General features: G+C 33.8%; 1 protein-coding gene across 1 annotated transcript in view; it reads left to right on the top strand.

Moving 5' to 3' along the window:
• The window catches only part of IQCM (IQ motif containing M), a 469,590-nt gene that overhangs the window by 219,277 nt on the left and 234,936 nt on the right, over positions 1–15,377 (top strand). The window contains 1 exon segment of the mRNA XM_025386437.1: positions 6,459–6,526. Within this exon segment, the coding sequence (XP_025242222.1) occupies positions 6,459–6,526 (68 nt within the window).

The raw sequence follows: 15,377 nt of genomic DNA, 5'->3' as shown, positions 1-15,377 counted from the left end.
CTAGAATTTAGTTCTTTCTTTTTTAAAACCTCAAAAATTAGACACAATTATTTTGTTTCATTGTGTCGTTGTTTAAGTTTATCTATATGCTTACCAATTATTTTACTTGCCATTACATCTAGCATCACAGACCTCTTGGATAATTTTCCTTCTTGAATTACATCCTTTAGAAGTACCATTAGTAAGGGTCAGTTGGCAGAAAACTTCAATTGATAATGTATTTTTTCTTCCTCTCAACCATACTTAGCATTTTGAAGTTATCATTCTTCTGTCTTCCGGCTACCATTGTTGCTGGGGAAAAAGAAAGATGTTTGTCAAGTTGTCTTTCTTTTGTAGGTAATCTGTCTATGTACTCTATTTCTAAGAACTTTTTTTTTTTTTTGTCATTCTGTGGTTTTGTTATGAGGTGTGTAAGTGTAGTCTATTTTGAACTATTCTCCATTTTTGTTGGCCTTCTTATATCTGAAAATCAGTGTCAGCAATTCTGAGAACAAAACCCCCAAACACAAATCTCTGCCGTTATATTTTCAAATGCTGTTTGTCTTCTATAATTTCTGTATAAAACTCTAATTAAAAATTGTATGAATCTCTAGGTCAGGCGCAGTGGCTCACACCTGTAATCCCAGCACTTTGGGAGGCTAAGGCAGGCAGATCATTTGAGGTCACGAGTTAGAGACCAGTCTAGCTAACATGGCAAAAACCCATCTCTACTAAAAATACAAAAATTAGCTGGCCATGGTGGCATGGGCCTGTAATCCCATCTGCTCAGGAGGCTGAGGCAGGAGAATTGAACCTGGAGGCAGAGGTTGTAGTGAGCTGAGATCACACCACTGCACTCCAGCCTGGGCAACAGAGCAAAACTCCGTTTCAAAAAAATTATAATAAATAAATAAATAAAAATACAAAACAAAAACAAAAAGCAAAAAACAAAACAACAAGAAAAAACTTTATAAATCTCTAATCGGACATATGTGAGTCATTCACTTGTCCTTGTCCTTACTCTTTTTCCTCTTTTAATATTTGCCATCTCTTTGTCTCACTGCTGCAAACTAGATTTTTTTAATCCTTTGTAGTTTATACTCTAGATGATCAGTTCTCTTTTTATCTGTGTCTATAATTTTCTTTTGTTATTCACTGAATTTCCAATTTTAAATATTATGTGTTTTATTTTTATAATGTTGATTGTTACTTTCCAAGTCTGCTCAATCAATTTTGATAATTATTTTTGTTTCTTCAATATATTTCTCTAAACATGTAGAAATGGAATTTCATTCTTATTTTATAGTCTGTACATGATAATTACAGTATATTTAGTATTTGAGGTTCTGTTCTGAATATGTAGGTTCTGATTCCTTGATTGCTGCTTTCTCATATTTACTGAATTTCCTGATTTTGAGCTAATTGTTCTTGGTATTTTATTGTGAGAATTTTTAGAAGCCTGGGTTAAACTGCAATCTAAAAATGATTGATAAAATTGCTTTTACCTGGTGCTTTAGGGCACTACTAAGGTGAGATCACTTTTATTCTAAATTTTCGAACCTTTTTGGTGGGTTCCCAGAGTTGTAGCGCATTACAGTAATGTGAATTGAACCTCTAAATCTAGATAAATGGTATATTGTCATTAGAAATTCCTAGAGAACTTCTAGGAATTTTACCTCTTCACCTAGAGCCAAGGTCATAGTGTGCACGTGGTCTCACAGTCTCTGTCTTTCTACAGGGCAACTTTAAAATCTTGGTTTATGCCTTAAGTCTACTGCCCTTCCAAGACCTGGGTTTTATGAATATTTTTCTTAGATTTGAATTTCCTTGGTACTCTGGGTTCCAATGTTTGCCTCCAATGACTGCAGGGCATGCAGGTCATTAAAACCTAGGCTCTAAGCTGTCAGGAATTGCTATACCATCCCCAAGGTAAAGACAAGCTTCTGAACTTATAAAATAGTAATTTCAACATTTCAGTGTTTGACCAGAATGGAATTCCATTACTTTCCCATCAGCTCAGCCATGCATTAAACAACATCTTTTATTTTTATGTTTTTAGAATTTATTGTTGGATTATGTTGAGATTTGTTACTATGAACATATTCCTAGAAACAGCAATCCCTTTGTATCTTTTTTTCAAATGGATTCCAACCTTTACAGGGGCTTATTTTGGGATGCAAAGTTGCCTGTCCATTTCCCTCCTTCTCTTCAGCCTGTGTATTGCCTCCTACACTTAGCTTAAACACCTACATAAATGAGTAAATTTCTGTAGTTTTAATTTTTTGTTAAGGTTAAAGAAATTTTCTGTAGTGACTGGTAGATGGCAACCTATATTTTTCTGTGTCGTCTTCTCCAGTGTTTCCTAATCTGAAAGTTGAATGGCTTTTTGAAGCCATGGCTACTACAGAGTGACCAGCATTATCTTTGGGATACCTTCACATCTATAAAGAAATGTAAAGGGAATACTACACTTAAGACCACCTTCCAAAGTGGAGGCTGGTCTGGCTCCATGAGAAGATTCTGGGAACCTATGGTTTTCACATATCTATCATAACTACCATGGGTGGTTATATGGCTTTTAAACCATACTGGGGTTTATGTGCATTCTTGGAAGCTCTCAAATTCAAGAATATAAAGAGATTGGCTTGTGAAAAATCTCAGAAAGATGTGTTGAGTGCCTTCTGATTCTGCATGTGTGCAAGTGATTGACAGTTTTTCTGTTTAAACCATTGCAGTAGTGGCATAAAGAATACAGCTCACTGCTATTTCACAGAAGGCACTAGGGACGTGACTGACTTCTTCAGAGCAAATGCTAGTGTTAATAGCCCAGTCTGGCAGAAAAAAACTCTTCAGTTTACTTCACATGTTTTAATATATAATTTGTAATTTTATATGTGTTTGCAATTAATAATTTTCTCTTCACAGTACCTATTTAAACAAATCTTTCATTTTACCTTGAGTGATGTGTTTATTAATGTTTCTGGTAGGGTCACCAGACTGTTTAAAACCATGAAAACCCCTTCCTACTTAAAAAATACCCTTTAACCACATTTGGGAGTAAGTGTTTGGGTATAATAGGCCAATTATAAATGAGATATTTTATAATTGTATGCCAATAGGAGTTAAATGAAATATGTCTACAATTAAGATGCAAAAATTGAAGGCTAAAGATTTATGGTTTATCAATGAAAGAATTTAACCTTTAGACCATGAGGGAATTGTCAAAAGAAAAAAAAAATCCAAACGAGATTTGAAAAGAGGAAGGGAATTGATGGATTAGACAGGTGCTTTTTAAGAAAGAAGCCTCAGGTGTAAAAATATTGTGTAAATTATCAGAAACTTGGTACCAGTTAAACTGTGGGATTTGAGAAAATATGTGGGGAAAAGGAGTATGAAAAGTAGTTTTCAATACATCTATTTAGGTTGTTACAAAAATTTGAAAAATTTACCAGGGGAGTTTAACAAATGACTTACATCTTCAGCCAAATGTTTAGGATGTGTCACTCCAAATGCATTGGCATGGGAAGACCAGGGGTTTAAAGAAGGATTATAAATCATTCTGCTATAAAGACACATGCACACGTATGTTTATTGCAGCACTATTCACAATAGCAAAGACTTGGAACCAACCCAAATGGCTATCAATGATAGACTGGATAAAGAAAATGTGGCACATATACACCATGGAATACTATGCAGCCACAAAAAAGGGTGAGTTCATGTCCTTTGCAGGGACATGGATGAAGCTGCAAACCATCATTCTCAGCAAACTAACACAGGAACAGAAAACCAAACACGGCATCTTCTCACTCATAAGTGGGAGATGAACAATGAGAACACATGGAGACAGGGAGGGCAGCATCACACACCAGGGCCTGTTAGGGGGTGGGGGCTAGGGGAGGGATAGCATTAGGAGAGATACCTAATATATATGACGGGTTGATGGGTGCAGCAAACCACCATGGCATGTGTGTACCTATGTAACAAATCTGCATGTTCTGTACTTGTATCCCAGAACTTACAGTATAATAATAAAAAAAGAAGTTGAATGAAGCAGATAGTGGCTGTGTAAAGAGGAGAGAAAGAATTTGAGAGAAAATAGAGGTGAAATATCAAGGCAGAATGGACTTGAGATGTCAATATATAAGTATGTAGAAGACTAAGACTTAGAAAAACACCAGACCCGTTATAACAAAGGCAATATTTACTTTGCAAAAAGGAAAGCAAAAAAAAAAAAAAAAAAAAAGAAAAAAAAAGAATCAATTGCTAATTATGTTAGGTAGAAAACATCAATGGAGGTTGCAAAGACAGTGAAATTGGAAGAGAGAAAATAGAATCACAGAGGACATCTAAAGAAAGGAAATCCTCAGGAATGTTTGTCTGAGATTGTTTTACTTAGCAGCCTTCACATTTGCCACCCCTCATTATGGAGAATGTGTCAATTGAGTTAGTCTGGCCAAGAAGGAAGGAGTTGAAAAAAAGATGAAGTTGGCAAGTGTAAACAGTAGTAGCACAGAAGGACAGTGTATCCCAAGCCAAGTGTATTGTTTTGTGTAAAAGTATGAAATCTCAAGATCAACAATATTTTTTGGCCATTAGTATTTTTATAGCCATGAAAATGTGTCACGGAACATCTTGAATGAGACATTTAAAATATAGGAGGTCCTGCTTCCTGCTTTATTATCATTTACATGTTGTACATGTATTTTAAAACGTACAGTATTATTCTTGAGGATGATTGTTTAATTTGAAAAAGGAAACATGATCAAGGAATTCTAATGTAACAAATATTGAGAGATGATGCACAACAATTTTCTGGGTTATTGTGTTCCAGAAGAAAGGTCAATCTTAGGGCTTAAAAAGTGAATGCCACGAAATGAAATTAATACTTACAAGTAAGATTGCATCTGAGATGGCAGCATAAGTCAGAATGAAGCTTAACTCAGTATAAGAGATTTGCGATTTGTTTAAATTGTTTTAGAAATCAGTGTATGTCTTAATGCTGAATATTTTTGCAAGATAAACACAACTTTCTTCCACATTTCATCTTTACATTGGCTCTTTATATCTCCTGAGAGTTTATAGAGGAGACATTTTTGGCTTTAGTTGTCAATGACACCTTTGAAACTTAAAATGCAAAACTAAAATAAGCACTTTTCTTGTGGTATCATGAACACACCATATATCACTGACCAATAAATTTCTGTTACTGACTTCTGAGAGAGTCTGAGGGAGACAACACTAACAGCTCAAAATTCCCTAATCATTTTACTCATTTATCAAGTTTACTTCAAATTCCTCTTCCCATTTTTTAAAAGCTATTTTATACAAAAATTGTCCTGGAAGATTATAACGTAGATATGCAAGCCATCAGTGGCTGTAGCTATCAATTTTACATTTGGACCATACTGAATGACCAGACAACCAATCGCCCAGTTTTTCTGGGGTCTTATAGAATTATCTTCCCCAGTTATTCTTTTTATCTTTGACTAATATTGAAGGATTATATAAGAAAAATCCATAAATTGTTGGAAGTGATGCTGCTGAAGCTGGTACATTATACCAGGTTTATTTGAAAAACCGATGGAAACAATTTTTCACTGAATATGTTTGTTTTATTATAGACATTATGAATGTTAGAACTACTGTTTTATTTGTTACTGTGTGTATTAGTGTGTTAAGGGAACCATAAGAAAATACCACAGACTGGGTGACTTCAACAACATAAATTTATTTTCTTACTGTTCTAGGGGCTGGAAGCCCAAGATTAAGGTGTCCGTGAGGTTGGTTTATCCTGATATTTCTCTCCTTGGCTTGAAGATGTCCATCTTCTTATTGTGTCCTCACATGGCCTTTTCTTGGGTATCTTTTCCTCGTCTTATAAGGTCATCAGTCTTGTTGAATTAGGCCCTGCCCTTTTGACCTCATTCAACCATAGTTACTTCATTAAAGACCTTATCTTCAAATACAGTCACATTGTGGGGCTAGGGCTTTGACATATGGAAGCACAATTAAGTCCATGACACCTCAATAGTTAGGTTTTTGACAGCCAGATTTCAAATATCACAAATTATCAGAACATATTTGGCATTATTTTTCTGCCCATATTTTCTCCTTCACTGGATTTTATTTCCCTTTTGCATATGTACTGTATTTATTAAAAGCCATCTTAAATCTCTTTTGTAAGACAGAGGACAAATAAATAAATAAAAGTCTCATCTATAATAGAGTTGTAAGGATATTTGCTCATTAAAATAACTAGTAGAAACTGTATTCTTGGGTGCTAAAAGGTTCTGAAGGAGGTCCAACAGTCATACCCCTCTGAGTATACTAACAAATGTATATTAATGTGTAGATTTATAATATATATTATAATGATTCTCCCTTTGATAATATAACAGAACATCAATGGAATTAAAATTTTATAGCTGATGACATTGTTTTTCTACTTATGTCAACTCTTCTTTTCCTTATTATAGAAAACCTTTAAAGCCTTTATTAAAAAGGAGCAAAAACCTATCAGGCCAGAACCACAATCACAACCCAGGTATATCTTTTATATAATAGAAAAATGTAAATTAATGCCCTCATTTTTGATGTTATCAATGTAATTGCTGACTTTAATACCTAGGTTTAAAGAAGTATAGGTTGTTGAAAGCTCAGGTTTTTAATACATATTTTTCAATGTGGCCTTTTAATTTGACTGAGGAAAGGAGAAAAATACTTTTTTTTGAGTGTTTTGGTAATCAATTAGTAGACCCAGCCGAAGTTTTACTTTTCAGTATCTAGGAGAAAGCAGTGGAAACATTTAATTTGCCGTAAATGACAGTAAATGCCGTAAATGACAGTAAATGACACTGCGTATGTTTTCGCTATTTTTTTGTTTATTAGAAACGATGTACCACAATTCACTATGATTAAGCATGCATTTGCATTTTCAATGACTCTATTAAAAATTCTTAGATAGCTTTGCTACTTTATATACTTTGCTACTTTATATACTTTGTTGATAAACTGTTTTGAAAACATCGATTTTGTGAGACAGATTAGAGTGTGAGATTGAAAGAAGCAGTTGGGGAAAGTTAACAATGAAGTTTCTGAAAAGGGCAGGTTTCATACTTGTGTTTTCTTATTCACTGGGAATACATTCATTTATTAATCATAAATGATTATAAACTATAAAAAAGAATATTTGAAGGCACTGCAGAGCAATGGCATGTGGACAGAAACTGGAGGGAAACTATTTGACTCGAAAGAAAGGAACAGCAATGAATAAGATCCCCATTTATCTAGCTTTTCCAATGTCATGCAATGTAAGATAGTGAGACCTTAGGCAGAAAACGCCACTGTTAATGGTGTGAAGTGTCAGAAGACAGAGTTTAGAGCTGCCAAAATAACTAAAAGTTGATTAGGAAATTTCATAAAAGGAGAAAACCACAGAGAGAGGAGTCCCAATTCTGTGTACAAACTCTCCTAAAATTATGGGCTGACTCCTGAATTGTGCATGTGTAGAAAAGACTTCAAGAAAGTGCATCCTAAAGGAACAGCTTGCATAGTTTTCAATTTCTTCATCTGTTTACATAGAAAGAAAAAATGTTTTTTTCTTTTTTTTGGATGTTGGAATTAGCAGAGAAGGGCTTTAAAGCAGTTACTATAAATGTTCAAAACTTAAAAAGGTGTTCATAGTAACAGGAGATCCCCAGTGCACAAATAAAAGCTATACAAAAGAATCAAAGGAAAATTCTACATATAGCAGATTTGAACAAACTATTAATTAACTTGCCATAAATGACAGTTATAGAAAGCTACATCCAATAATGTAGAATATACATTATTTTTAACAGCACATGTAACAGGCATTATAAAGATAAGAACAGAAAGCAATGAAATAGAAATTAGGGAAGCAATAAATCAAATTAACAAAGCACATTAATCTTTGGAAAGATTAATAAAATTTATGTGCTATTTTTAAGACCAGTTTTAAAAAAGAAGAGATAAAACAGAAATTGCCAATATCAGGAATGAAAGAGAGGGCATCATTATATATCCTATAGACATTAAAATGATAATAAAATAATCCGTAAATAACTTCATGTCAGTTGCATTTAAGAGGAAGTAGTCCATTTTTTTTGAAAACAGATAGCATACCAAAACTGACACATGAAGAAATAGAAAATCTGAATGACCTGTGTCTACTAAAGAAATTGAATTTGTTTTCATAAACTTTTCCACAGAGAGACTTCCTTTAAAGCAAATAAATTATAACTGTCCCATGTACATTATTTTGAAAATATTTGATGGTGTTCAAAGCAGTTTGTTCTTGCATAAGTCCTTTTCCTAGAAATATTCTTTACCTGGTTAATTTGATTGAGAAGCCTTTATTTTTTCCTTACAGATGTTACTAAGTTAAAATTACTCCAGCCATTTCAATGATAAAAAATTGGACAGCCTCCAAGATGAGCGTTTATAATAGTTATTTCCCTGGAACCAGCCAGCCAGTCAGATAATCTGAACTCTAAACATTTTTCTGTATAGTCTACCTTCTGTAAGTTTTTCAGGGATGTCTTAAATATTTTAAAGAATGATGGCTGAAGGAATTTTAGACATCACTTGGTTCAATCCTTCTGTTTTCCAATTAGGAAAACTGGGATAAAAAGATTTAATGACTTCTTCAAGGTCCTGAAAGTGAAAAACAGAACCGTGATTAGAATCTAACTCTCACCTCACAGCATAGTGATATTCTTAGTCAGTCATGCTCCTTTTATACCATTTGTATCTTAAATTTTAGTAGACTTTATGATGATTACTTGAGAGAGTTAAATTGAAACTATACTTAATAAATTATTAAACTTGAGTGGCTCTAGTGATTTAAAAACTATTACTAGCATAGAATCATAGAGAAAGAGAGAGAGAAATATAAAAGAGTGAAATTGAATGTGAAAATAAAGTGTAGTAGTGAACAATATAAAACTATGTATATGTATATATGTGAGATTTTATATATGTCTATATAAAATACACAAACATACTTAATTGGAAATATTTAAGTAAATCAATATTGATTCTCTTCTTTATTTGAAATCCTGTACCATTTCTATCATAAAAATTCCGTGAAACTTTAGAATCCACATGTTGGATTTATAGCTTTGCCTCAAGAACTTTTCTTGTTACAGAGGAATTTCCCATATATTTTTCAGCTAGAGGTTTCCTTAGAGCCTGCATGAGGTAGAGTATATTATAACCTTCCACCAGTCATCAGTCAACTTCTATAAAGTACTGGCCAATTTCTAAAGTACTTTTGCGTTTCAAGGGTAAAAATATGTCACACGTATATTACTATTGCCAGGCTACAGTAAATATAAGAGAGTCTGTTTTCCCCTGTCTCTTCTTAGTTGTAGAAAAAAAGATGATGGAATTAATTTGCACATACCCACAAGCTTTGCGGGAACCCTTTACAGTTGGCAAATAGGACTGGTTTATGTACCCACTCAGCAGTATTTTTTTTAAAGGAGGCAGTCACTTGGCTGTTAAAAGGTGGGAGTGGGGAAGTTAAGCACACTAAAAATGCTGCAGCAGCACTTGGTCTGCTAATGTGAACACCCACTCCTATTCTTGGTTGCCTTATATGGATAAATAGTGGTGGATAAGCCAGAGTCCTGGTTGTTTCTTTCCTAATCTTCAATGATCACAAACCTAAAAAGCAAATTTCACATTCATTTGTCATTGTTGTTGTTCATCTTCCTGTTTTCTTCAACTGTAGACATTTCAATATTCAGAAAGGGAAGAAAAGATGGTTCTATAGTGTTTGGGTACGTTTGTTTGTACAAATATATGTACAAGTATATATAAGATTTTCCCTTAGAAGCATTATTAAACAAAGAACTATAATGTTAAAATTGCACACATTTAGAATGAATTTACTGGGTTGAAAAGACTGCATAGTGAATACAGATACTTGATTTAATTTGGGGGTTCTTAAATATATTTATTTTTATGAGAAAAAGATTATATTTTGCTATCATTTTATAATTCTGCTATATAAGTATTCATTTCATATACACCTCAGCCCAACATTTATAGTAAATTATTTTCATAGATGAAAACTTACAAAACAAAATTGCTTAATGTCTGAATTTTTCTACTTCCTCAATATTTTAATTTATATTACATATTTTCAAATTGTTAGAACTCCATAAGTTTCTGAAAGTTGTTAGAAATTCATAAGATTAAAATATGTTTAAGAAATTCTACAACCATTTTTAAAGGAAAAGAATTTTATGTTAAACATTTCAAAGAAAGCCAACAAATCTCAGTTCAATCAGAATTGTCAAAGGAACATTTTTCTGTTTTTTAAATAAAATATCTATTTTTTTTTTAAATTAAATACCTCTAAACCAGATAGAATTAGATTGAAATAAATGTTCTTAATTTTTAGTTTAAATAAATGTAATGTGTACATGAATGATAGTGTATACATTTATTTTTTATTTTTATAAAGGTAAATATTATTTTGTGATGAAGTGGGATCTCATCTTTTCCTAGCATCATATTTTTCTACTTCTTTATTAATATATTTTCTCTTTTTAAATATAGTATCTTTAATATAAAGTATCAAAACCAGTTTATATTATTAGCTAAAGGGAAATAATGCATTGAGAGTTCATTCTTAATACCTAAGCAAACACTGTGAACCAGAAGCTGTATAGATTATAATTCTACTATTGTGATCTATAATTGTACTATTGTGATGTTATTGTTATTTTATTTTCTATAAGAAAAAATACTTTATATATAATGTTCCTTGAGGTCTACTTGAATTTGTTTAGTACCTCTAACCATATTTCAAAAGTCTACATTTTCCTTAAGCTAACCTATTGCATTCCATGAATAAAACATTCTTTTGATTTTTTTTTTTTTTGCAGTGAGCTGTTAATCCTTTCTAGATTAATATGACTTCAGTGATAAATTTTCCTTTTTTTGAACTTCTAAAGCTCATAATTGTTTTTTAAAATGCTTGACTGATTTCCAGGTATAGAATATAACAATTGCTGAGTCTTTAATTCATAGAGGAAAAACATTCTATTGTTGACTCATAATATTAAATTTGTGATTGTGATTAAGTTCAGAGGCTGGTCATCAGCCTTTCATCTTTTTAGTATTTAATTTGCTTTAATTCTTGATATAAGTGTTAGCATTTAAATTTACCATCTATGAAGTAAGTGTACTGTTTTGGAACTTTTGAGTTTTCCTTATTTTCAAAAAATCTTTAGAATTTCAAGTATTATTATAGTTCATTTAAATATGTAGATAAGGAATAGTTGTATTCTTCCTACTTCCTATTTCGTAGCATACTGGAATTAAAATGATAATAAGATATGACACTAATATCTTTCTGAAAGGCAAATTGAATTGCCAATTCTAAATATTTTCTTATTTGATATAGTGGTATATGGTACATCGACTTTCATACCTAAGTATAAAATTCGCGTTTCAGAGTCCAGGTATTTATGTAGGTCCTTGAATGTTTCCCTTTTATCTTGAAAAGTACTGTATTCTCTTTATCACCATTTTTTTTTTCCTGAAAGAGATCAAGTCCTCTTATTTTATCTCAAAACAATCTTACAATTTCCTACCTAAAAACTTTTCTTTGGTCTCTTCTGAAATTTTGTTACCTATGAATAGAAAGTTAGCCTGCTTCTCATTAGACATCTTTTGTCAATAGGTTCTTCTGGGTCAGTGCCTATCCTAAGCATTGTTTGAAAATAAATATATGGTGAATAACATTTCTCAGGTGACCTCCACTTGTGTGTTCTGTCTTTGCAGAATTACAGACTTTGAGAGTTTGAGGAAACTTAAAGGTTTTCTACGGAAACTCTCTTTCCAAAGGACAAATCTCCTCTATAACACTGTACACACTTAGACTCTACTCGCAAAATCCAGAGATTCATAATACCTCCATTCAAGTGGCATCTCATTTAATTCAAAGGACTGCTCTGATTTTCAGACAGTTGTCTGATTTAAGCTTAATACCAATCTCTCTTGAACTGGTATCCCTTGGTCTTCTAGAAGTCACCCCTCTGTACCAACTTTTTCTTTTCTGATTAATCCCCTTAGCCTATTTCAACTATATATGTATATATAACATCTTCATTGGATGGTAGTTCAAACTATCTTGGACAAAAATGGGGCTTGACTGACCCATCTAAATAGGAATTACAAGGGGGCAGGGATATGGTCGCTCTTTGTTCTTTGTATTGGTTTAGCATCTTGGGCTCAGATGACTCAAGGACTCAAGTAATGTCTTCAGGATGCATTGTCTTTTCTTTCATTTTTAATCTCTGCTTGGCTTTTATTCCTCCTTCTATAGAATTTTTCTCCATGTAGCAAGGAAAATGGGTAGCTCCCAGGTATCTAATTCACTTCTCATTCTTACCAAAATGGCGGTGTTGTATTACCACAAAAAATAAAAAACAAAAACAAAAGCAACAAACAATCCCCCACCAAACTTCCCCCTTCCAAAACAGAAAGCACCCCGTCCCTCCTCTTCTCTTCACACACACACACACACACACACACACACACAGAAATATTCTGGCTGACTTCCCACCTTGGAAGACATGACCAGCCCTAGACAAATCATGGGAGAGTCACATGACTGGAGTGGGGAAGTTCAATTCTCGAAAGGAATAGGAGGTGCTAGACAGAGGAAAGAAACAGATGCTCACTGTACTAAAAAATATCCCCATTAAAATATGATGCTTAAGAAAGAACACAGTATTTCAAGTAAAATTTTAGTAGCACAATGTAAAGTGGAACCCAACCCTAGACCCTGTACATCGACTCGTGAAACCCATCATGTCAGCTTTGGGGGTCAACTTCCCAAGGGCAATAACTCATATTGATTTGAGTTCTGAAAAAAAGATGAGCCTGAGAAATTTTCAGATATTCTAATGTGTTACCAATATATTCTCCCTTTCTCCTTCCTTCCTGTTCTTTCTCTACCTCTTTCTTTCTCTCTTCATCTATTATACAAAGAAAAGTAGTCACTTTCAGGGATTCTGGGTATAGAAAGGAGATAGACCTGGAGATCATTATAAAATAGTGTTAATAACTACAATGAGGGAGGTAAGATACGTAACGTCTTCAAGGTCATAGTGAAATTATTGTGCAGTCGCACACACACAAATATATATATGTGTGTGTATGTGTATATATATATGAACTGAAGTACTTTACAAGTAATTTTATTACATTTTGACTTAGCTTCTTGTCACATTTTCCTCAGATAATTACTATATGTCATTTTTTCAGTAACCCCTCCACCTGCAATGACATACTATTTAAAATTGCGTATTCGATCCCTGCCAGAACTCCCCAACCACCAAATCCTACTTTATTTTTTACCATAGCACACATCATCTTCTAATATACTCTATTATTAACTTGCTTACTGTGATTACTATTGATCTATTCTACTGGAATATAAGCTCAGTGGGGACAGGGGAAGTTTTTTGTATTTTATTCAACAGGGTATCTTCAGCATTAGAATAGCACCTTACACAAGTAGTAATATAAATATGTACATAAATATTTGTTCAATTATTGAATCACCCTTTTAATATATTTTCTCTGCTTTATAATGAATTTTCTTTATCTTCCATCTATGTATAGTTCTCATCTCAAGCTAGAAATTACAGACTGCTTCCTGGGCATCTTCACTGGAATATCCCATAACAACTTTTAAAAATTGAAATAGTTATGTGTTAGTTTTTCCATCCTTTTCTACTGTATTCTTTGTCTCAGTTAGAAATGATGATGGAGGCCGGGCGCGGTGGCTCAAGCCTGTAATCCCAGCACTTTGGGAGGCCGAGACGGGCGGATCACGAGGTCAGGAGATCGAGACTATCCTGGCTAACACAGTGAAACCCCGTCTCTACTAAAAAATACAAAAAAAACTTAGCCGGGCGAGGTGGCAGGCCCCTGTAGTCCCAGCTACTCGGGAGGCTGAGGCAGGAGAATGGCGTGAACCCGGGAGGCGGAGCTTGCAGTGAGCTGAGATCCAGCCACTGCACTCCAGCCTGGGTGACAGAGCGAGACTCCGTCTCAAAAAAAAAAAAAAAAAAAAAAAAAAAGAAATGATGATGGAGTCCCTCTCATCACTCAAGAACACCTAATCAGCCTGTATTTCCCGACCTTGTTTACAAAGATTTTATGAGAACCTTGAAAATTGCCTACCTGAAAATCAGACACATCAAAAATTATTTCCTGGTCTAGCAATATAGTAAGAAAAAGCAAAATAGTTACAAAATTAAAATAAATAAAATAAATTTAGCATGGCATGGCTGCTTCTTTTTATGTGCATTCTAGTTCTTGGCACCACTGCTTCATTTGTTAAGTCCTCACCCAACATCCAATTAATAACTGATAGACTCTGAGATTTAATTTACTGGTCTAGAGTTTACAATATTTTATTCTTTTCTTTTTTAAGGTGAGGACATTTGTCATTCTCCAGAATTCTCACATCACTTTTATTTTCCTGTTTCTCAAAGATAGCAGATCTGCAGATGTCTATGGAAAATTATTCACCTGAGCCCAGAAAATTTAACTAATTAAAAGAAGTCTCAATTTTCTTTATGAGATCTTTTGTGGCTTGTGTTTCAGTTCTCTCCTATCAGTATCTGTTCTATCATTTTTAGTCTGATGATTATTCTTTTTGAACATAGCAGAATCGAAATGGCCTGAAATGCTGCATTTCAGATAAACTCTCAGGTGATACTGATCAGCTGGTACTCAGACCACACTTTGAGTACTAAGCTAGGGAATATACTTAACTGTGTCCAGTACTTACTTTCCTGGTTCTGTCAATTCCTCAGATGACTTAGTTGCTTTCTGCTATGATTAGCTAGTTAATAGAGCTATAGTTAATTACCTTGATGATATCTCAGTGTCATGATCTTGGGATAGGATGAAGTCTTCAAAAGCAGCTGCTAGAGACTGCAACTCCTGAAAATGCTACCATCTCCAAACTCCCCCATATACCTCCAAATCAAGTGTTATTTAGCTGTACCTTAAGTCTTCTAGGCCTGTTTTCTTTAGGATTGCTTCTCAGTGATATGAGGCAAAAATAAAGATAACCAAATTTAAGGCAAGCAATTGCCTCTTATGCAAAGGTCCTGCCCAAGAGAGCTGCTCAAGAGATGCTGAAGCAGCAGCAGGGTCAGGCAGTGAACTGCTGGTAGCCCAGGCCTCTGAATGTGTCCAGAGTGTAACACTGGCATTAGTCACAAGGAATCAGAACATCAGCATCACTAGTTTCCCAATCTAGCCTAATTTGGTGGAAAAAAACACTGCTGTGATAGGCAGAACAAAGAGAACACAAAATAACCAGTTATTGATGG

Source organism: Theropithecus gelada, chromosome 5 (genome assembly GCF_003255815.1).
Source record: "Theropithecus gelada isolate Dixy chromosome 5, Tgel_1.0, whole genome shotgun sequence".
NCBI classification, from domain to species: Eukaryota; Metazoa; Chordata; class Mammalia; order Primates; family Cercopithecidae; genus Theropithecus; species Theropithecus gelada.
Note: the sequence above shows the minus strand (reverse complement) of the source record. Positions and strands in the feature narration are given on the sequence as shown.